The sequence below is a fragment of the Salvia miltiorrhiza genome, chromosome 7 (genome assembly GCF_028751815.1).
Source record: "Salvia miltiorrhiza cultivar Shanhuang (shh) chromosome 7, IMPLAD_Smil_shh, whole genome shotgun sequence".
NCBI lineage: Eukaryota > Viridiplantae > Streptophyta > Magnoliopsida > Lamiales > Lamiaceae > Salvia > Salvia miltiorrhiza.
This window is the reverse complement of record NC_080393.1, coordinates 52,576,954-52,600,256: the sequence shown is the minus strand read 5'-3', so window position 1 is coordinate 52,600,256 and position 23,303 is coordinate 52,576,954. Positions and strand designations below refer to the sequence as shown.

Below are 23,303 nucleotides of genomic sequence, written 5' to 3'. Positions count from 1 at the left end.
TCAATGTTCACCACTGAATCAATGCCTTCCCTAGAATCAGTGCTCACTTTCTCGTCTGCCTCATCACCCACTTTAGCAACTATGTCAACCTCTAGATTTCTTGCGCCCACTTTCTCTTCGGCTTCACCTCTCACTACAGCAACTGAGTCAACCTCTAAATTGCTTGCGCTCACTTTCTCTTCTGCTTCATCGCCCACGGCAGCAACTGAGTCAGCCTCTAAATTTCTTGCGCCCACATTTTCTTCTGCTTCATTGCCCATTACAGTAACTAAGTTAGCTCGCGGCGGAGGTTCTTCTGCTCGTCCTTCACGTACTACTCCTGAATTTCGATGAACTCGAGCTGCCGCTGCAGCGATTTGAGGCGGGTGTAGAGGTCATCGTCAGCGTAGGCGGACTGGTCGGAATCGGACGTGGCACGCGCCGGAGGTGGTTCGGACTGTGAGGGTTTCGCGTCGAGAACCATACTAGTAGCCATTTGGTGGCGGAATCAGGGTGGAAGAAGTGAGACGATGGGCGTCCGTGAGAGAGATGGAACCGAGGAGGGGTCTCTGTCGGAGTAGCAGTAGTTTGTAGAGAAACGTGGCGGTGGCAACAACAGCAGTAGTTTGTCAACGATTGTTGAGTTCCAGCGGGCGCTGGAACTCGGCGCTCGCTGGCTTCTTGGCCGCGGGCGCTGGAACTCAGCGCTCGCTTAAAACTTCATGGATTTCAATTCTCGTGGTTCTTGGCCGAATTTCGTCGTGTGTATTTTTTGGATGAAATCCATGAAAGTCATTCCGGATTTTAAGTCAATGGAATAACGAATACACCTAGATTTGTATGGATTTTAAAAAGTTTTGAACGAATACACCCAGATTTATATGGACTTTTAAAAGTCTTGAACGAATACACCCAGATTTCTGCAGACTTTTAAAAGTCTTGAACGAATACACTCAAACTTTTAAAATCCATAGAAATCCATCAAATTCCACAACGAATACACCCCCCGTAAATTACAAACATCCACGTTATAAATTCTTCTAAATAATCGTACAAAAAAAAGACAAATGAAATGAAATAAAGCAAATAACTATTGCACTTTCCCCGAGGGGTCCCACACAGCACACAGAATCGCAGAGAGTCGATCAATCGCAGCCGTTGATTGAAGTCCATCTCCAACCTCACCACCAAGGCGTTTTCTTTCTCATTAAGCACGTTGCTCTCTCCATGCAATCGGAAGCGCGTAAATCCACGCTACAAAACATTGGCCGTCGGATTCGTCCCATCAAACCAAGATTCAAACGTGGACTCACGCGCGAAACACGTGCTCTTTCTGGTCTCGAAAAGGTTTGTACGTTCCCGACAATTCTTGTACGGTGACTTCAAAGGTACAACAGTTTTATGCGAGTGGCGCAGTACGATCTGACGCAGAGGAGTGCACCACTGGTTTCGAAGCACCGGTTACCAAATTCGTAAATTTCGTTGATTCGAAGCCCAGAAGATAAAGATCAGAATTTTAACCTAAACAGTAGACTAAAAACTACCTTAAAGAAGAAATCCATAACGAGATTTGCCTTTTCCTCTCTTTCAACTGCTCTCAAAATATATAGATACACTATAGACACACTGGAAGATGCAATTCGATTACGAGCTGGAATAAGATTGAGAGCCCTAAGGATTCTTTTCTCGGAAGTTTGAAGCCCTAGAGTTCGCGGGTATTCAATTTGCTTGAATTCTAGTTCACTGTGAACTGAATTTTGATTTTGCCAATTTATCTTGTATGTTTGTTCCTGCAGCTTTTGCTTTATTGATTGTTTATGTAGCTCATATTATGTAGTTTTTAACTGAGGTGAGATAAGTTGAGAAGAAATTATGGGAGGGAGGACTAGGAAAGTGGAGAAAGGGGTTTTAGGTGGAGGGAGTGGAGGTTTATTGGGCGGGAGTGACTGTGAGTCGTTAAATGTGCCGTCTGGTCCGGTGTTTTATCCGAGTGAGGAGGAATTTAAGGACCCTTTGAAGTATATATACAAGATCAGGCCGGAAGCTGAGCCATATGGGATTTGTAAGATTGTTCCACCGGTGAGTTGGAAACCCCCGTTTGCGCTGGACATGGAGTCGTTCACGTTTGGGACGAAAACACAGGCCATTCACCAATTGCAGGCGCGGTGTGCTCCTTGTGATCCCAAGACTTTTAGGTTAGAGTACAATCGGTTCTTGGAGGAGCATTGTGGGAAGAAGGCGAGGAAGAGAATTGTGTTTGAGGGGCAAGATTTGGATTTGTGCAAGTTGTTTAATGCGGTGAAAAGATACGGAGGATATGACAATGTTGCAAAGATGAAGAAGTGGGGGGATGTTTTCCGGTTCATTCGACCAGGAGCGAAGATTTCAGCATGTTCAAAGCATGTCTTAGCTCAATTGTATTTGGAGCATTTGATTGAATATGAAGAGTACTTTTGTCAGTTGAATAAAGGAAAAGTTAAGAGTTGCAAGCGCGGTATTAATGGCTCGAAGAAATGTGAACTAGGGGTTGAGACTTCAGGTATCAAGAGAAGACGGAAAAACAAAGAGGGCGATAGGGTTGAAATACATAAAGTAGAGGACAAAGAGCTCGATCAGATATGTGAACAGTGTAAAAGTGGATTTCATGGTGATGTCATGTTGTTGTGTGACAGGTGTGACAAGGGTTGGCATACATATTGCTTATCTCCACCCTTGATGACAATTCCACCAGGAAATTGGTATTGCTTAGAGTGTTTGAATTCGGAGAAGGATAGTTTTGGTTTTGTTCCAGGCAAACAATTTTCAATTGAAGCCTTCAGGCGCGTGGCTGACCGTGTCAAGAAGAAGTGGTTTGGTTCAGCAGCTACTTCATGGGTTCAAGTGGAAAAGAAGTTCTGGGAAATTGTGGAGGGTTCAGCTGGAGAGGTGGAAGTAATGTATGGCAGTGATTTGGATACTTCTGCATATGGGAGTGGCTTTCCTCGCCAAATTGATCAAAGACCTCCTTCAGTGGACATTGATGTTTGGAATGAGTATTGTGGTAGCCCGTGGAACCTAAATAACCTACCTAGATTACAAGGCTCAATGCTTCGGACTGTGCACCAGAACATTGCTGGGGTTATGGTGCCATGGCTTTATCTTGGAATGGTTTTCTCTGCATTTTGCTGGCACTTTGAGGACCATTGCTTTTACTCGATGAATTATCACCACTGGTATGTAGATGATTGGATGGGATCTAGCATGTTTAGCTCATATCATTATGTAATTCTAATTTTCTTCTGTCGTCAGTGTCTACTCTTATCTCTACTACAGAGAGCAAAAGTTTTAATGCATGATTATGATACAATGCAGAAGGTTATGCTGCTGGCTTTAAATTTTGCAATTAGCAAAGAAAATTTAATTGAATGATCAAAAGAATTAGCTTCTGCATAATTATTGCACTATGAGCACAATCTGATCTCGTATATTAGTTAATTTGTGATGATTCAGAAGTGGGTTACCTTATCTATCTCTATCATCACGTGCCTTCTGCAACATAGTTTTATTAGTGCAGGATCACATGCTTATAAGCGTCAATGCGAAAAATATTTATGTGTTCTTTGTTAGGGTTAGATGTAGTGTCTATATGTCCCTAACAATTTTATTGCAATATCAATGTAGAAAGTGGTTTAAAGATTTTATTTTGTGAGACTGTCAAAGAATTTATACATTTGCTGTTAAGAATGTTTAGTGATCAACTGATCATCTTCCTGCTCTTCTAGCTACTTGATTGGTTTGGTAAATTTTATGTTTGTTCCAATTTTCCCCTTCAAAGAGATACACCCAGTTTCGTTCTATTCTGCTAGGTTTCTCTTGATTAAGCCTTTTCTTATCTAGGGCTTCTTAGACAGAATTCTCCCCCCCCCTCCCCCCCCCAAAAAAAAAAAACAGGAAAAAAGAAAAGAAAAAAGAAAAATGATAAGTGAAGGAAAGAATGAATGTTTTTTAAGGTTTCTGATTAAACTGAAAGTTCCAGTGGGAGTTATTACCATGAAGGTCTAACATTATCATTTCCAGTGGGGATTATTAGTTGCATTATCTTCTTTCAGTGCATCACGTTGCCATTTTGATTGTGCTGCTTAATACTCTAAACTAATTCGACATCAGAGAATGTATATGAGATTCTGATGGCGAATTTTATTCAATGTTCTACATATTTGATAAATGTTTTTATGAGGTTGACTCTTTAGTTGTATAGTCGATTAATAGAACTGAACTATGTGCTGAGCTTGGTGTATCTTCCTTGACCTGTTGTGCCTTGAAACTCACATGATTCTACTTAATATAATTTCTCTACGTGGGTATTATGCTTTTCTGCACTTACATTATTCAGGCAGTGGGTTCAAAGTATACTATGCTGTTTTTTGTACTCTTGACTTGACTTACCCATTCACTCCCACATTTCAGGGGAGAGCCAAAATGTTGGTACAGTGTCCCTGGTAACGAGACCCATGCTTTTGAAAAGGTATTATTGCTTCATTTATTAGCAGAAAATTTACTGTTTTAGGAGGGACTTAGGCATGCGGCTAATTTCAGTGGTGATGTTTGAAACATAGTTGAACTATGATAAAGTTTTAGAGGTTTTAATCAAATCCTTTTGCATATTTCTGGTCTAGATTCTGTTTTGTTATTTTTCAGTTGTGAGGCTAGTGCAGCAATATAGTAAGCAAGACTCGTCTTCAGTTGAGAGATGATTATCTTATATCCGCCATGGGATTTTACCGAAAGTAATCGTGCTTGGAGATGCATATTGCTTCTTGAAGCAGTTATAATTTTTGAAACAAGGATGCTCCTCACTATAATTTCTTTCCATGATATCCAAAGTGCCATTTCATTTTTATTTCCTCAAGCATCACAATGTGTCTTTTCTCAAATGTGTGTCTTCAGTGGGTATTAGTGTTTTTTACTCTTAAATAAGTGGTAGAACCATAGAAGAGGTGAGGAGAAAGAGTAGCATACTCTTAAATGCGTGTCTTGCTTGAATTCTCCTGTTGTGTAGGTAATGCGGGATAGTCTGCCCGATCTGTTTGAAGCACAACCAGACTTGTTGTTTCAGCTTGTCACAATGCTGAATCCTTCTGTTCTGAAAGAAAAAGGAGTTCCAGTGTACAGTATTATTCAGGTATGTTAAAGTATTTCAGAACTCAGAAAATTGATGCTTTATATCATTGTGAGGTTTGTAAAAAATTAATTTATTCGTCTTGGTAGTATTTTTTTATCCACCTTAGGTTTCTTTTGAAAGCTTTTAATAATGCTTAAGAAAAGTTAACTAAGTAACGACGTCTTTGTAAAGCATATGTAACAAGACATTTTCTGGGGCTGACTTCAGTTTTTCCTGAGTCTATAGTTTTTCCTCATTCAGTTTTTGCTTGCTTGATGGTTATCTTTGATCATCTGAGAGGGAAAGACTATCTTGCTTCAGCAGAACCCTTTTAAATGAACTTCTATTCTTCTGGGTGTGGGGCTGATTTTAGACAGCTGATTCTATGTATTGTGTGATGCTAATACTTATTACTTTCTTTGTTAATTGAAGAAGGTTAACATTTTGTTCGAGCTTTGCTGTTGATTAAGTTATCATATCTTGAATTTTTCCAATCCAACGGTGGTTTACTATCTGGGCCTGTATATGATTAATAGATTATCTTCTGGAAGTTGCTTATTCTTATGTTTTCTTTGATTTATTTTGTTTCCTCTATTGTCCAAGAAAATGGTCAGGTTTCAAGATTTATTATGTGATCCTACGTTTTTCTTTTTTAATCTTTAGGTTGTATTTTTTGATGTTTCATTAAAGCACATAGAATACCTATGTAATTGCATTTTATTTTGGCAGGAGCCTGGGAACTTTGTCATCACTTTTCCCCGATCTTATCATGGAGGTTTCAACTTGGGTAAGCATAAAATAGTTAAATTGCATGCCCTAGTAAGCTTGAGCGTCAAATCTCATTGTGTTGTATCCCTTTGACTAAATAGTTCATAATTTTGCTATAGTTATAAGAAGTTTCTTTGGTGGCAGGCTTGAATTGTGCTGAGGCTGTCAATTTTGCTCCTGCTGATTGGTTACCTCACGGTGGTTTCGGAGCTGAGCTTTACCGGCAATATCACAGAGTACCTGTTTTATCACATGAGGAACTCCTGTGTGTTGTGGCAAAGGTTTGGTATACTTCTTGCTGCTTTATTTTTGTGTTGGTTATCCATTTGGCTTGTTTATGAGAGAACAATGTATAAATAGATGCTGTCCTCCAATCTTTTAGGAAAGGATCCACAAAGATTATAAATTCATAATATTTGGGGTTGAATGCAAAAATACAGTTTTATTTGTTCTTGAATTAGAAGAGCTGGACCTTTTTTTTTGTCTGTGGAAGACTGGTTTAATATCAGATACCTGTTGACAGTCCCCCCCTTCTTTTAGCTGCCATAATTAGTAGCTCGTCTTTAGTTTGTTACCAGACACACTATTCTATTCTGTTAAAAAAAGCTCATTCTTTGCGAATTGCAACGGATCAAGGTTTGTTCTGGGCTAGTAAGATAGGTTTGGAAGTTTTGATATCACAGCCTTATAGATTATGGTAAATTGTTCTGGCTATTCCATGTATATTCATAAATATAACTGAGCTTAAACGTCAAAACATGATTGTAGATCCAATGTAAACATGTAAAGCAAGAGGCATGTTCTACTTATCCTCTTTGAGTAATACTGATGGTTTCGACATGACCATATTTTGTATGAGATTCGATCTTCATTAGCTTGTTCACCACTAAATGTTCTGTACGCTGGAGAGGTCCCACAATAGCTCATTTTATGTCTGATGCATGGAGTTATATTATGATCTTATGACCTGCCATTTATGAATGCTAAAATAGTCCTCTCTCATTATCGACTATTGGTCATCATCCAAGAGATTGTAACTGTAAGTAACAGGGTCTCAAATAAGCAAATATAGAACAGTCTTGTCTCAATAAAGAATGACGACTGATGTCACCTTATGAGATTTTCTTGAGTTCGTGTTCTAGGAGAAAATTCCAAATATTAAAATTAATAGGATTTTGGAACTAAAGGAATGAGGGTTCTTTATATTCTTTTTTTATCCTTTTAATTTTGAATTTAGTATATTCAAACATCTAATTATCTGACAACCATTTAAATTACTACACAACTTTAGGTGGTTCTGATTCATGCTAAAATTCTTCTCTTATTTTTCTCTTCTCTTTCATATTTTTCCTTCCTGTCACCCATTATTTGACTTCTCTCCTTGCTCCCATTTCCTCTTGTCACAACTTGATTTTCACTTTTCAACAGTATTTTGTCTAAATCTTGAGATATTGTTTTTTCTTGATCATGATTTCATACAAAGCTACATATGCAACTCGCTCAAATATTTGTATTAAAAACATCTAAAAAAAAGTTTAACTATCACTGTGAGCCAAAGTTGGTAATTTTATGTGCATGTGTAACAGGTTTCCAGATTTGGAGATATTAGGACACAAAATTTTCATATAAGTAGGTGTTTGTTGCAACTTGAATTTTGGACCATGTTGTCCTCATATAATTTGTATGTTGTTCAATTTTAATGTGTTTATTGTTGCATGTGGGGACATTCATGCGGACTACATTATTCCATATGAGTCGTGCATAAATAATTAGGGAACGAGTCTTTCAGTGTTAATTTCTTAGAACATTGCTTGCTAACTTTGACTTATCATTTGTTATTTCCTTTTTCTAGTTGTAACTATCTTCAACTGATTATTTGGTTGCTGAATTTTATCACAGAGTGAATTTGATAGTGAAGTATCCCCTTACTTGAAAGAGGAGTTACTTAGGATATACAACAATGAGAGAACTTGGAGGGAGCGGCTTTGGAGAAATGGCATAATTAGATCTTCTCGGATGACACCTCGAGCGCAGCCTGATTATGTTGGTACAGAGGAGGTATGTGATGAGTTTTACTTCTATTAAGTGTGTCGGTGGGTGGTGTTCGCCTGTTTTTTCCCCCTAAATCTGCTTTTCATCTGACTAGTATCACTGATGTCTTTCAAGGATCCAATGTGCATCATTTGCCAGCAACTATTGTATCTCTCTGCTGTTTCTTGCAACTGTAGACCATCCACATATGTTTGCCTAGAGGTGAGACAGTATTAGCTGCTTAAATAATTCACTATTTCAATGTCATCTACATTATCGTAATTCTTGAAATGGCTTGACTTCCATCTTGATGACAGTTCTAAACTTGTTTGTTATGTTGTGTTTGGGGGGTGGGGGTGGGGGTGGGGTTATAGTCCTGCCTCGTTCACTGATGCATGTAGGGGTAAGGCTAAAAAGTAAATGAGATTATGTGCAATTCGTGTGTGTGTGCTATGTTACATATTATATTAGAATTAGAACTAACAACTACTCTTTGTTAACAATTGGGTGTAAATCTGCATAACCCTTTATTTATTTATTGAAATGATTACTTAGACTAGCTAAAAACTTGAAATTGATGATACAGCATCCGATTTAAATTTAAAAGTAAAAAAAATTAGTTTATTTTATTGTTCTCATTTGCATTTTACCTATTTTTTTTCTCAACTTCTTGTGCCATATAATAAGGTCTTATAAACTTCAAAAGTATCTTATAAGTTGTAGGAACTTTTAACATTTTTAGTTTAGCATCCACCGTCCTAGTGGTCTTAGCTTTTCTGGATTGAGTAAATTTGTAGTTTTATCATGAAAAGATCAGTGATTGATGTATACAACAAGTCAGATTATTTTTTGTTATACGACCATATTGAAGGGCTTTCCTGATAATTGACTACTCTGTCGAGTTTATATTTTGCAATATCATCTTTTAATCTGCCTTATGTGATGTCTTCCAACTGCCAGTTTTTGCTGACTGCTTGCATGTCTCTTCGAGGTTTAGTATGCTATTCAGTTTCTTTATGTTGTGCCTCCATTACTATGAATCTCAAGTGCCAAAAGATTGCATTGAAACATCTAGCAATGGAACTGATGTTCTTTTCTTTCAGCACTGGGAGCACCTCTGTGAATGCAAGCCAAATAAACTTCGTCTTCAATACCGCCATACTCTGGCGGAACTGACTGGTTTGCTGCACGAGGCTGATAAATTTTATTTGGTGGAAGCAGCTGACGATTCACATTCACAAAGGACTACGAGCTCAGAAAAACAAGTAGTATTAACAAAAAAGGTTGACAATAATATTGATGTTTACATTAAGAGAGTACTTCTATTCTTTCTGTGTAAAGATTTTTCTTGTAAACTTGAGGTTGTTCTACCTTGTCTTTGGCCTCCTCTGAGCTTCCCTTACTCTTCCTACTTTTCTAGCTTTTTAAAATTACCATTCTCTAGGTGTGATATATCATTTTGCTGCACAATTGTCGTTGGCCATTAGTTTAAGATATAATTTGCGGATAGTTCTTGCTTTGGTACCCAACCTTTTACATGTGCTCAAAGTATCTATCCTTTAATGTTAAATGTGATATAGCTATCACCCCTTTTGCTATTTTAGAAATAATGGTGTTCACAAATAACCACTCTATTTTGTACGAAGCTCATAACTTGGAGGTAACAAGACAGTGTTCCTTGATGCTAGCGTAATTTTATGAATAGGAGTAGGCGGAGTTAAATTGTGTCGAGTATCACATTGCATGTACATGGTGTAGAACCACTTGTACATCGATTAACAAACTTATTTTAGGAGATCTTCAATATGTGGAATGTATTTTCAGAATCATAAAATGTCTTTGATTTATAAGCTTCTGATTGTTCTTCACTGTTTAGCCACATAGTTTGTCGTATTATATACAACTCTATATACTGCTTGAAGAAACTTTTAACCTACCATATCACTCGCCCTTTTTGCATTAGCCGATGAGCTTTTTTGCTTTGTCAATGTGAGATGAAATTGTAGTCCATGTCATTCTCCATTTATAGGTCAAGGGTGGTCATGTCACACATTTGCAACTTGCTGAAGAGTGGATTCTGAAATCATGTAAGATACTTGAGCATCCGTACTCCAGCCAAGCTTATGTCAGTGCTATAGAAGAAGCTGAGCAATTTCTTTGGGCGGGTTCTGAGATGGATCTTGTGAGCATTATTGGTTTCTGCAGTTTCTCTGGCTTCATCCGAATCTTAGTTGTTCGTGCACGGTGCATCTGAAGATATTTTTAATTATCTGTTCCACAGGTGCGGGAAATGCATACCAGCTTGATTGAAGCACGAAAGTGGGCAAAATCTGTGAGAAATTGTGTTTCTAAGTTAAAGATGTGGTCCAATAAATCTGACTCAGAGAGAATTCCGATGAATTGTGTCAATGAGTTGCTCAAATTTAGTACCCCACCTTGTAATGAACCTAGACATATTCAGTTAAAGGTTGGACTCTTCATTTACTTCAATAAATGTCATTATTTCTGTGCATTGGTTGCTGAGCTGAATGTTTATTGTCAACATCTCTGTAGGAATACAAAGAAGAAGCCGATATACTGATTCAGGAAATTAATTCTGCCCTCGCATTGTGGTCAGAATTTTCTGTAAGAAAGCATCTATCCCCTCCTTCATTTTATATTATTGTAGATGATAGTTTCAGATGGTTGCACACTTGGCTGTCTTTCTGTGTATCACACAGAGCTTACATTGTCCCATCCTTTTATTTTTTGCCTTGTGAACTTGTCCAGTTGGATGATTTGGAGATCTTATATACGAAGGCTGTTGACCTGCCAATCCACATAAAGGAAACCGAGCAACTAAATCTCAAGCTTTCTGCTCTGAAGGTATATATGATAATTGGTATTTGGCTTCTATGCCAGAGTTCATTTCAGTTAACTAGTCTGATAAGATTTACTTCAAGGCACTATAATTTTTTTCAAGGACTTCCATGTTTTCTCAGTTTGAAAAGTTTTTTTCAGTTCTCTAGTTGAGATTATATTCTACTATCTCTGTTTGCTTAATATGGTTTTGGCGTAGATGCATCTCCTGTAGATACTTGGTTTACTAATAGTGGTGATCAGAACACTGAACAGTTTTATCATTACTAACTTAATGATAAAGTTTTTCATTTTTAATAATACATATGTGACAACTTTATCATCGTTATTTGTGTTAGGTTTGGGTGGACAATGTGAGAAATTGTCTCTCTCAGAAAGCCCCTTCCTCAGTTGAGGTAGATATGCTATACAAGCTGCAGGCAGAGGTACACTAAAATGTTTTCCCTCTCCCCCACTTCCCTTTTCCCCTTGTGTCTATTTTCCAGCACGCCTGACACAGTTATGGCGTCTTCTTTGATATAGTTCTTTGCTGTTTATAATTTTCAGATATTGGAGAAACAAATTCAGCTTCCTGAAGCAGATAGGCTCAATGATTTGATAAGGCAAGTCGAATCTTGTCGGTCTCGGTGTGTTCAGATTTTGAAAGATTTGGATTCGCTGAAGGTTGTGTGGCTGCAGATTTTTAAGTTCAGTATTGGCCATTGATGTGGAACTCTTCCTTAAAAACTACTACCTTCTTGTGACAGGAAATCGAACAATTTCTTGGTGAATGGGAGGATTTTACTGTTAATGTTCCAGAGCTAGGACTCCTGAGAAAATATTATAGTGATACCATATCTTGGATGTCACGTTTTGATCTTGTTCTTTTGAATGTTCAAGAACGGGAGGATCAAGGAAAACTAGTCAATGAGTTAACATGCATCCAGCAGGATGCATTGTTGCTTAAAATCCGAGGTATGGTGCAGTGAGGTTTCCAGGATCTTGTCTGCTGATTAATGTTGATTGTTCTATTCAACTCATGGGTATGTTATATGTATACTTCTTCTTTCTTCTGATGTAGTGGATGAGTTGCCTCGTATTGAACTCGAACTTAACAAAGCACGGTCCCGTGTTAAAGCGTTTGAGGTAACTTGTTCCCTGTTTTGGTTTTACACCTATATTTCCATCCTGCTCTTCCTGTTATGAGTCTTGGTTTCTGTGGTAAATATTTGCATCTTTGGTTGTATGAAATGCAAGTGGCATGTTCACTTTGATTTCTGACTGGCAGTGCTAGCTATTTAATTGGTAACGTCACCATTTAAGCCATTGTGCTCCAATTGTCTTGGGTTTTGGGTGTGAAGATATTGTTTGTACTTTAGTCACTTGCATACAATTGATAGATGATATATCTAAAATCATCATCAACTTCAATACAGGTACTTCATGGTAAAATGTCCATGGTCTTCGTTCAGCAACTTATGTCGGAGGCAATCCTGTATGCTACCTTTTTTCAATAATTAGTTTCTCATTAGCTTAGAAAGAATTAATTTAATATTGATGACTGAACTGCATATACTTGTCAGACTGCAGATTGAGAAAGAGAAGCTCTTTGTTGATATATCCCAAAGACACGCTGGTGCTGTCCTCTGGGAAAAAAAAGCACAAGAACTTCTTGCTACCAAGGCACCTATGTCTGAGTTTGAGGATATATTGAGGTTGCGCTTTAAATGTTATTTTGGACTCTTAGCTGTTGAACTGATGTAAGTGGATGTTAATGTTCTTTGAATACAATATCTTCAGGGCATCCGAGGAGATTGGCATTATCCCACCATCTCTTCCTGAAGTCAAGCTTGCAGTGTCAACAGCTAAGCAGTGGTTATCGAAGTGCAAACCATTCCTATTTCAGGGCTCATCCAGTTTTCCAGTCTCAGATTCTTGTCACCAAGTTGGCAAATTGAAGGTTAATCCCCTTGATGTTGATATTAAGTTTCCTGTTATTGTTCTCGTACTGACAAATCTCATTTGATGGTTTATAATTATGTAGGAATTGGTGTTGGAATCTGAAGACTTGAAGGTACACCTTGAAGAACGTTCACTGCTCGAAAGAGTTTTGAAGAAGGCTATTGAGTGGGAACAGGAGGCCAGCTCTTTATTACAAGATGTAGAGGACTTATGGCTTGTCAACATTGTTGGTGAAGGCGCTGCCAACTCTCTTAAACCCAGACTTGAACATCATGCTCTTTCTATTGAGACTGCTGTTGCAGCTGGTGTTTCCCTTGGTCTTAAGCTTAACATGGTTCCTAAACTGCAAGATGCTTGTTCTATGCTCAAGTGGTGCATTCATCTCATCTCATTTTCCTCTCTTGTTCCTACACACAAGGTAATCGTATTTTCTTTGCATAGTTTTCAAGATCCAAAGCAACACATGGATTCTGATTGGATGACGTTGGATAACGTTTATTTCGTGCTATCTTTTATTGAGCTTCCAACCAACTTGGCCTTTTCAAATGTTAATTTGCTTTCTCTTAATTTTAAGCAAATGAGCAGCCAGTTTAATTACAAAGCTGTCTGTCTCTTTTTTTTTCCCCATTGCAGTAAGTAACACCAGAGATTTGCATTTAGGACTGGGTTATAATATTGTTCATCAGTAATCGAGGGAATTCATCTTAGTTCTATTTTTGTTTCCTATCTCTGTGTCTTTGTATTAATTTTTCTTTTGGTGTTTGAGGTCAAATTTATTTTCTCATTGTCTTTATTGGTATGGTGTTTATTAATTGACCTGCTTTGCAGACCTCCCTCCTGCGTCTATCATATCCATCCTTAAGTGGGACATATGCTTTTATCCATGAGGCTGACCATAAGTTCCCATTGAGTCCCAAAGAAGAACATATGCTGTCTAGGACATTCTCAAGGCATTTCCTGATTGTGCTTCCTTTTATAGTGACATGTCTTGTGCCTTGGATTGATGTTTTCATTTTCAAGTTGTTTCATGAAATGTCTGAATACCTACCGTTAATATAAAACAAATTTTCTTTGCTTTATGGTCTGTCAGTTTAGTCCAACCAAAGTAGCACATGGTGGGAAGTACAGTGCACTCATGTTATTTTTTTCAATTATTCAATCTCAGTAGCGACTCATGTGGATCATTCAGCTTGGCGTGTATGTGTCATACTTATCTTTTGGAAGATTGGAGATTTATTTTTGTATTGTTATCGGATATCCATTCATTTTTTTTATTTAATAGCTTTTTGTTTGCAGATCATCTAATGGCCCAATTCTTTCATTTTAGGAAGTTGAGATGATGTTGGAGGATGCTGACAACCTTCCTGGAACATATAAATCCTGCGCTTTATGGACTTCATTGTTTGATGGCTTACAATGGCTGAGGAAGTCTATTGACATTCTCGACCCTAACAATCATGGGCAATTTGAAGTCAGCAGTGTTGACAGACATATTCTTTTAGCTGAGGTCTCTATAATTGTATATTCTATTGTTCGTTCATGGATGACATAGAGCACCAAATATGCTATTTCTATGCATCTGACTTTTTTTAAGTTGCAGAATTTGTACGTGCCATTTCCATTGGTTATTGGTCGCCTGCAGGATGCAGTTCAGAATCACAAGTAAGTTGTGTCCTGTCACTGCAGTATATAAGGTTTCTTATATCCATCTGCTACAATTTAAATGATCATCTGTGTGTAAGAGTTCTTCTAGGTAAACTGTAAAAGTAGTTGGCCGCTGCCTGCACCTAATATTCTTGGTTGTAAAATATTATTTTAAACTCTACTAATTTCTGAGCACATTTATATCTTTGAGTCATCATTCTTTTATTAAATAATAATTCCACTGTTATGTAGTAATAGTTTGAATGTTTAATATAGTTTGTGGTTGGAGCAAGTGCACCTATTTCTTGGACTCAGCCTTGGAGATCGCTCATGGAATTCATTGCTGCAGCTCAAAGTAAGACAATTACCTTACATTTTGGTCTAGGTTTTTGGCAGTGTATTTGAGGATAATTAACATCTATCATGGAATTTCCCTTACAGCCATGTCATGCTGTAAGTTCCAATGTTTTAAAAAACGGAAAAAAACGCCGTTTCAAGGCGGGGCGGCAGGATACCGTTCCTCATGCGCCGTTTTTTCCCCTCCCCCCTGAACGTACGCCTCCACCTCGCCGAGGCGGGCCAAGGCGGTGAGGCGCTGTGAGCCGCTGCAAAGCGCTAGTTAGGTTTTCTGATTTTCTGAACTTAATTGGACTGGGCTTCAGGGCATTTGGTGCGAAAATAGATGGGCTTAGTTAAATTGAACCCTAATTTAAATGGGCACTTATAATTTAAGTGTAATTAACATATTAAAATTAAAATAAAAGGTCAGAAGGTTTTAAAAATTGAAAAACCCAGCGGCAACTAGCTTCAACTCTCTGCGCTCCTCTCCTTTTCATGTATGTGACTTTAATTTAAGATTTTAAACACTTAATAGCAGCTATGAACTTATGTATTTTGAATTATTTGCTATGTTTTTATGTATTTTGGAATATTTGCTATGTCTTTATGTGTTTTATGACATTAGGTATAATTTATGTGTTTTGTTACGAATTCCGTTTTTTTATTCCGCCTCACTCCGTTTCGAAACTAACGCCTTGTGAGGCGGAAGAAAAACGTTTCACCTTACAAAACGTACTTTAAAACATTGGTAAGTTCCATTAGCCATGTCTGTGAATTAACCTTGTCGAGTGTCTCCCTCACTCGAAGTGTTTTCAGCCACATATACTAGTTTTCCTTGAAGGTATTTCTTGGATTGTATACTCAACAAGAATGACCAACATGAGGTGGTTCTGGTTTATGATCTGATTAGGGATCCTGAACTCTAAGACTAGCTGATATACTAAGCAGAAAATAGAGGAAAACAAAACAGAACAAAGTATCCAATCTGGTTAACGTTGCAGTTGATTTTTTATTTTTAATATTTGGAATCTCTTTGCTTTTGCCATTATAATCCACGATTCCCAAAGCACATTATTTACAAGATATATTAATCTATAAGTTAACCAATTTGGGGAGTAACTATGATCCATTAGAGAGTGAACCCCGGGACAATTTGAGCGAGAAACACTTTTTGGAAGCGAACTCGTCCACCCCTTCTCATGATGGCAGTGGTTGTTGTGGTGGTGATGGTAGTGACAGAGAGAGGGGGGAGGGGTGGTGGTGGTGGAGGAAGTGGTGGTGATCGTGGGATTTTTTTTTATAAATTTTATGTGACAATCAAAACGATGTCTAATTTCAATTTTTCAATGTCAGGTTTGATTGGGGGCGATTCAATTTCATGGAAAAATTGGAAGTTCATGTATTCATATTCAATTTTTTTTATTTCATGTGCAAAATCAGAATGTGGTCAAAGTTCATGTATTTAGCAGCAATTAGCGCTTTTTATTATGATCCTTATTGGGATGTCATAGTTCTTGTCTATTACACCGTCACCTGCAATCAAAATATCGAATATCTGTTTCTGCACAAAACTATCGAGAAAAGTAGATCTGTTGCTCGAAAGAGTTACGTTGTTGGTGTAGTGGATAACCAATGCTATATGAGAATTTGGTTAATTGAATTACCTATCACGGGAAGGAAGCATTGAGTCTTTTGCATACAAGTTCAATTTCTTTGGATGGGTTATGCCTTTCTTTCTTCAATTCTCTCTTGTCTCTCTTTCCTTGAACTATGGTTTTCATGGTCATCTTGTTTTTACCGTCTATACTGCGTTACCTAATGACCAAATGGTCAAAGTATGTTGTTTCATGGAAGAGAAACTAAAATAATTTTTATTTTGCATTTAGAAGTCTCATTGTGTTTGCTGTCTTTTATGATTATTGAAATTGCAATTTCAACATCTAGGAACATGGAACTCTCAACGCATTCAGTTGTGTGGAACTACAGAAGGTCCTGTTTGAATTTGAAAAAGTTAAAAAATGGAAAGAGCAATGTGCTGAGCTAGTTAAGCATTCATCTGGAAAGGAAAATTCACTACTTAATGCTCTTACAAAGGTTAGTGAGACTGGTAGTACTATTCATCCAGTTAAATGATGTGTGGTGGTTATTTGGGTAATTCTCAAGGAATTATTCAATTTTTGTTGCAGTTAAAGGAGGCTCTTGAGAGGTCTCTTGAAGTATTTAATTATCACGAGACTGGAGAATCAAGATATTTGTGCTTATGCTGCGCCAGTGCTATTGAGGATCCTGACCTTTTGACCTGTTCTGTTTGCAACGACAGGTCGCTTCTCTAGGGCTCATCCCTGTCATGTCCAGCCGTGTTAAAATTTTAAAATAGATGCATAGCTTTTCGGCTGGCAGCAATGATCCATAACATTCCTTTCTCACTTGAACATATCTTCTGCTTCCCACGGAAAATTTTCCCTTCAACTTTGTTTATTAGAAATTACTACCTATTTAATTATTTATTTTCTCTTCCACAGTTTTCACTCGCATTGTACAGAGACATTGTTGGAGGATGCCGTGTTGTTTGTTTGCCAATACTGCGACTTTGTGAATAGAGCCAAACTTCCTCGTGGTGGATGTAGTGCCCTGGTTTGTGATTGACTGATAATTTACTTCTCGCTGAAGTTAATGCAGACTATTTTCCGTTTTAATCTGATCTCTCCTTGTGCAGAGATCTGGAAAGAAGCCTGTTGCATTGGATGAGCTCAAAGTTCTTCTCTCTGATGCCAATGATCTTTGTCTGCGGTAATCCACTTTGTTTTCCTTAATTTTTTGGGATTTGTTTGCTTATGAAATTTATGGATTTTGCGATGTTTGGCACATTTTCCATTGCTCAAGATTTGTACTCTTGAGATTTACAGTTTATATGGAACATGTTACGAACCTTTTACTTCTATATCAACTAAAGTTTATCGTAAGATGGACTGTATACTTCAGTGGTTACAATATCTAAATTTGAATTGTCTTATTTTCTGAATGAAGTGGTTGGCAAAGGATTGGATCTAAATCACAGTTGATGGAATTTAATTTATTTTATTTTATCATATTCATTTTCCTAAGTGAAAAAACTTTGATTTTCTTGTATGAGCTGCAGCCATTTACATGGTACATAATAAAGTAGACACATGAAATAAATAGTTATCAGCTAGAAAATACAGTGTGCTACTTTCATGTAAATATCTAGGATCTTCGTAAATAATCAAAAGTAAAAAAAGGTCATGTTTGGAGCCTAAGAATTCAGCTTGTTGATATTAACCAAATCGCTTTTGTTAGAAGATTTTTGTCTGCTTTTGTATGTTTCCCCTCAAAGTTGATTGGTGAAGACAGCTCTCCATTTCCAGCTTGCCCATTTTTTGGATTGATGTCCTGGCAGTCATTTTCTTTATCAGTATAATCGTTACTTGATTTCTTGAGTTTACATGAGACTTTGAAGTAGGTCCTACTTCAACATTCTCTTTGGTAAAATGGATATCAAACTTTAGTTGTTATTGGAGCATGTCAGATACTATTGGCAGTCATTTGTATTCTCTGAAGCATTCTTATTTCAGTTGTTAAAGAATTTCTGTATATCAATTAAAAAGGGTTTATATTATATATATTCAGCGTTTCGTCGTGCAGTAAAACCTTTGTTTTTACTCCATCATGCTATCAATCTCCTTGTTTACGTATATATCCATATAATTCTGGAATGGGTTGAATGAGTCTCCACGTTGCTTTTGTACATGCTACATATGCTTCATCCTGCTATTAGCTATAGATATTGTTGATGTTGATGAATTTATTTGAGTATGAGTATGTGTGTACGTCGTTGCATGAAGTTAATCATTTAGATAAAAGCATACTAGCATTATTGTTCCATAATGAATCACATAAATGTGTTATTTTGTTCAGGACGGAAGAGTGGAAGATATTGGACCAAATCGTTGTGAATGCGCATGATTCCATTGCATGCGTGATGGAACTCGTGAATTTCGCATTATCCTACACCAACCCAAATCTCGATGTGGTCAAACAAAAGTTGTGTTTTGCTTTGAAGGTATCAGTTAAAAAATCTGTCCTTTTATCATTAACAAGCTAAGGCATTTATATTTTTTGACAATTTTTATACGGTTAGCATGCTTATTTTCTCCTCTTCTAACATAGCACGGATGAATTATACTAAGGGGGTGTTTACTTTGCATGATGAGTGTTTTTATCCTCAAGAATAGGATTTCTCCAATCCTACCCTTTCAATGAGATAAGAATCAAGCAAAACTAGCTTAAATGATAGAAATAATCAAGGGCCTTGGGATATCCCAAAGTTTCAATCCATCAAAGTAAACAAGGGATTAACCTTACTGTTTTTATCTATCAAGGCTAATCATTCAAAGTAAATGCCCCCCTAACAGTGTGTTTCAAACACTACTATTGTTTTTGTATGTCGACTCTTTCTATCTTCCACATGGCTGAAACGAATTAAAACTTGACGTTTTGTTTAAAATGTCAATTGTGTTGTATACTCTGGCTTTGATTATTGGCAATGCACCGGAGAGACGAAGGGATGTATTCTGGTTTCGACTTTCTTTTGGGTCTTCATTTAGTGAAGCTAGTAAAAAAAAGATATTAGTTTCTGCAGGCAATAAGTGTTTCAGGCATTTGTGATGATGAGGCGGATCTCAAGTTTGAGTTGGCATTGGCTAGAAATTCATGGAAAATCAGAGCAGATAAACTTTTACAAAGTTCAGAAAAGCCCGCGCTCCAACAGATCCAGCATCATCTGCATGAAGTATGATGATCCTTTCGCTAATTCTTTTTCTTTTTTGTCCAACTAATTTGTTTTCCTTTGTGTTTCTTCATATAATTAAATACTATCTAGAAGACATGAATGGTTCAAACATGTATAGCTCTATGAAGATGCAATGCTATTTCTACCTACGAACTAGATCGACAAAATAAAATCTGAATGATGTGCATTTGAACTATGAACTAATGATAATAATGCATATTATTTAATCGAAATTTTAACAAACTGATCTTAGGTTGTAACTGAATTCTCTAGGTTGATCTTGCAACACTAAAAAGTTGCAAGATGTTCTATGACAGAAGTTTCAAAGTGATCTCAACATGTTAATTATATTTAACTATATTGGGTCTCACAAACAGAATACAAGCATTTCTGAAACCAAATAATGCTGAAATTTCCTTTGTTGATAAAGAGAGCACACATCTTAATTGTATGGATTGATGGTCAGTGTCATTATACCAAATATTTAGGTATGTAGGAGACATACGAAGCTCGTATATTTATCAAGTATTGAACACTTTGACTGTATTTCTGCAACTTTTTTGATTCCTATGCCTTCTGTGGTATTATATCTACGCCCATTTCTTGGAACCCGTAAAAAAGCGGTAGTTTTTAATATCTTTAATTTTCACTCAGATGATTATATTACGTTGTAATCGTGTTTTAGGGATTGGTTATGAAGATCCCTCCCGAAGATTACTTCACTCTGAGATTAACAGAAATGAAGGACATGGGGTTGCAATGGGCAGATACAGCCAAGCAGGTCATAATGTTTCCAACTTCCATATATTGCATAGAGAAAGTGCTTCTATCCCTTCACAAATAATAACCCTTGTATTTCTCATTCCCTTATAACACAAGCAGGTCTCGGTGGATGGTGGGGTACTTGGATTGGATAGAGTGTTTGCACTTATTTACGAGGGTGAATGCTTGCCGGTATCCTGTGAAAAGGAACTGAAGGTAATGAGTGCAATATTCTCATGGCTAATGGCTCTTTGCTGTTATATATCCTGAGCTTGTGGTTGCTGCAGTTACTGAGGGATCGGAGCATGCTTTACTGCATTTGTCGGAGACCATATGGCCAGAGAGCTATGATCGCTTGTGATAAATGTGATGAGTGGTATCACTTTGATTGCGTTAAAATATCTTTAGCGCCAAAGGTTTACATATGTCCAGCATGCAATTCTTGCCCGGATGGAGATATGCCTCCATCAGCCCTAACTGCACACGACAGGCAAGTTATTGCTATATGGATTCCCTTTCTAATGTTTCTCGTATAGTTCTTTCTATAAAAAGGCATGCCAGAAAGTCTAATAATTTCTATCATTGGGCTAATTTATGCTTGATTCATATCCATCCCACTGAGATTGGAGAAATCTTAGTAATGAAGATAAAAATACTAAATCATGTGTCTTATTAATCATGAAAGGTAAACGTGTCCTAAAGGAAACAAAGTTTAAAATTAAGTACAAAACAACAGCTTCAGTTGAAGCTGATTTACATTTAGCCCATGCTTGGTTGGGTATTTTTGGAGATTGGAAAGTGATTCAATTAATTGAATCCATTACTTGTTGTTTGGTTTGAATAATAAGTTAACCATTACCCTTACTTGAGGGTAATCCAATCACCCAATTTGTTACCCCTCAAAATAGAGGGGAAACAAAAGAAAGAGAATTCCTTACTAATGATTCCATTGTCAAACCAAACACTCAATAAATGTAATGGTTATTGTTACCATTCCATCCGTTTATTTGATTCCATTCCCTTTCCATTCCTCTACTCCAACCAAACGAGATGCTATATCCAACACTAACAAACCTAAACTGTACAAATCACCAATATAGAATATGACATTAGGAGAATGACTGATGTCCGTGATCGTGAATACACTGAATAACCAAGGTGAAATAATCTGGATTTAAGCATGAGCTTCAAAATTTTCTGTTCATTTATTTGCTTTGCTTAGAGGCACGTGCCATCTTTCTGATCTTTCCCTAGATTTAAGGTCCATTTCAAGACATAAAGCTTACTACTTCGTGGAGTAAATACACCAATGTTGAATTGGCTGTATAACATTTGAAGTTGTCAAGTTTTAAGCGATGATTTGGTTATACTTTGTCCACGGCTTTCTCAGATCACACGTAAACTAATCAATATCGAATTGTTTTAAAGTTTGCTTAGAAAATTTCTGTTGAAATTAGACATCATTACCACCTTTGAAACCAAATAATTAAGAAGCACTGATACTAATTTTTAGCCTTTTCATCTTCTTCCTTCCGTGACTGTTAACCAAATGCTTCCTTTCATAGGGAAAGTAGTCAACTTAATACTTTGTTATATCTTGTTTCTTTTATGTATTGTATTTGAAAGCAAATATGACAAGCCATACATGGGATTTTCATGTCATTCTTATTTTGTTTTGCAGGTGTAGCGCTGAAGAGCCTCATACACCGTTGAGGCGGTCGGAACTGAGGAGGAACTCATCGAAGAAGGTAGCGGCGGAGGTGGAGATGAATATTAAGCAGAGGGATTTTAGCAATTTTGAGAGATTGTTGTGGAGGCAGAGAAAACCTTTTAGAAGGGCAGCTCGAAAACGTTCTCAACTTCAGACTTTATCTCCCTTTTTCTACGTACAAGATAACTGATTATTGTAGTTTTAGACACATGCTATTCATCAATTTATTCAATTGATTTTTTTCCCCCCACCTTTTTCTCTCTGCGTGTTACAAAGATTGCCTGTCGATTTTTGCTATTTTTTCCATTACTAGGCACCTGTATAACTATATAATGAGGTTTTATAATGAAATCCATATTTCCATATTTATAATAGAACTACTGAAAAACTCAATAATATAAGGAGCACATTCAAAAAACTAATAATAAAAAGATTACAAAAAGATCTTTAATTCAATGTAAAATTGAAAAAATGAATTTGAAACGAATATGTATGATCGTTTAAAGTGTCAAAAATAACTTTTATTCTCTTGTATTTATCTTCAATGTTGAATATTATAGTATTATTTTTTATTTGTTTTCGTTTGTTGATGAAAAAATAAGTAGATGTCATTTTTTTTTCTTTTAAAAAAATTTACATGATTGTTTAATTATAATTATTTTAAATTCAAAATAGTTTACCTGTTTTTTTAAGAAAATCTTGAAAAATGTGTATTAAGTAGATAAATGATTCTATCAAAATAGAATTGTTAGTTAATTAATAAATAGTGTGTGAGATGTGTTTTTTGTAAATATTATGTGAACAAAGGAAAAAATAAGAGATATAGTATATCCTAAAATGAAGAAAAGATAATATTTATTATGAATAAACGAAAATGATAAAAAACCAGACGTATTATGGCCGAAAAGAGTATGTACATGCTTCAATTCTATCATCCCCTTTCCTAATTCATAAAAAATTATTCACTCCGTTCCGCGAAGCTTGAACAATGTTCATTTTTTGGTTGTCCCGCAAAACTTGAGTATTTTCTTTATATGGCAATTTTTTTTCCTTTATTCACATTTTCACTTTTTCACGTACTACGCTTAACACACAAAATACTTAACTTTTTAAAATTGGTGCTGAAAAAAAATTGCTCAAGCTTCACACGACAGAGGGACTAAAAATTTGTATGGTAACCCTCATAAATCAGACGAGCTAAAATGCGCCCACATGGAACCTTAGCTTTTCTATTTTAATGGATAAGGATAATTCTCATACAAAAATGAAGATGCATTCAAACCATAGAAATATGTATTGCAACTTTGCAAGTGCATAAC

General features: G+C 36.7%; 1 protein-coding gene across 3 annotated transcripts; it reads left to right on the top strand.

Annotated features, from left to right (window-relative positions):
* The first annotated feature begins 1,489 nt into the window (after window positions 1–1,489).
* On the top strand, window positions 1,490–22,234 carry LOC130994769 (lysine-specific demethylase JMJ17). 3 transcript variants are annotated; one of them, XM_057919830.1, is made up of 34 exons: window positions 1,490–1,694; window positions 1,776–3,191; window positions 4,426–4,483; window positions 5,018–5,140; window positions 5,849–5,906; window positions 6,032–6,168; window positions 7,787–7,945; window positions 8,054–8,140; window positions 9,022–9,201; window positions 9,948–10,100; window positions 10,200–10,385; window positions 10,472–10,543; window positions 10,688–10,783; window positions 11,116–11,202; window positions 11,324–11,440; window positions 11,524–11,731; window positions 11,838–11,902; window positions 12,193–12,251; window positions 12,340–12,471; window positions 12,557–12,716; window positions 12,801–13,136; window positions 14,046–14,225; window positions 14,319–14,380; window positions 14,639–14,717; window positions 16,646–16,795; window positions 16,888–17,021; window positions 17,224–17,335; window positions 17,418–17,491; window positions 18,638–18,782; window positions 19,353–19,511; window positions 20,197–20,292; window positions 20,394–20,489; window positions 20,561–20,763; window positions 21,955–22,234. In XM_057919830.1, the coding sequence occupies exons 2-34, from the start codon at window positions 1,852–1,854 to the stop codon at window positions 22,172–22,174; spliced, it is 5,523 nt and encodes a 1,840-aa protein (XP_057775813.1). In that variant the 5' UTR covers window positions 1,490–1,694; window positions 1,776–1,851; the 3' UTR covers window positions 22,175–22,234. The 3 variants fall into 3 exon arrangements, with proteins under 3 accessions (XP_057775813.1, XP_057775812.1, XP_057775815.1); XM_057919829.1 differs by having other exon boundaries at window positions 1,493–3,191; XM_057919832.1 differs by having other exon boundaries at window positions 1,496–3,191; window positions 19,362–19,511.
* The last annotated feature ends 1,069 nt before the right edge of the window (window positions 22,235–23,303 follow it).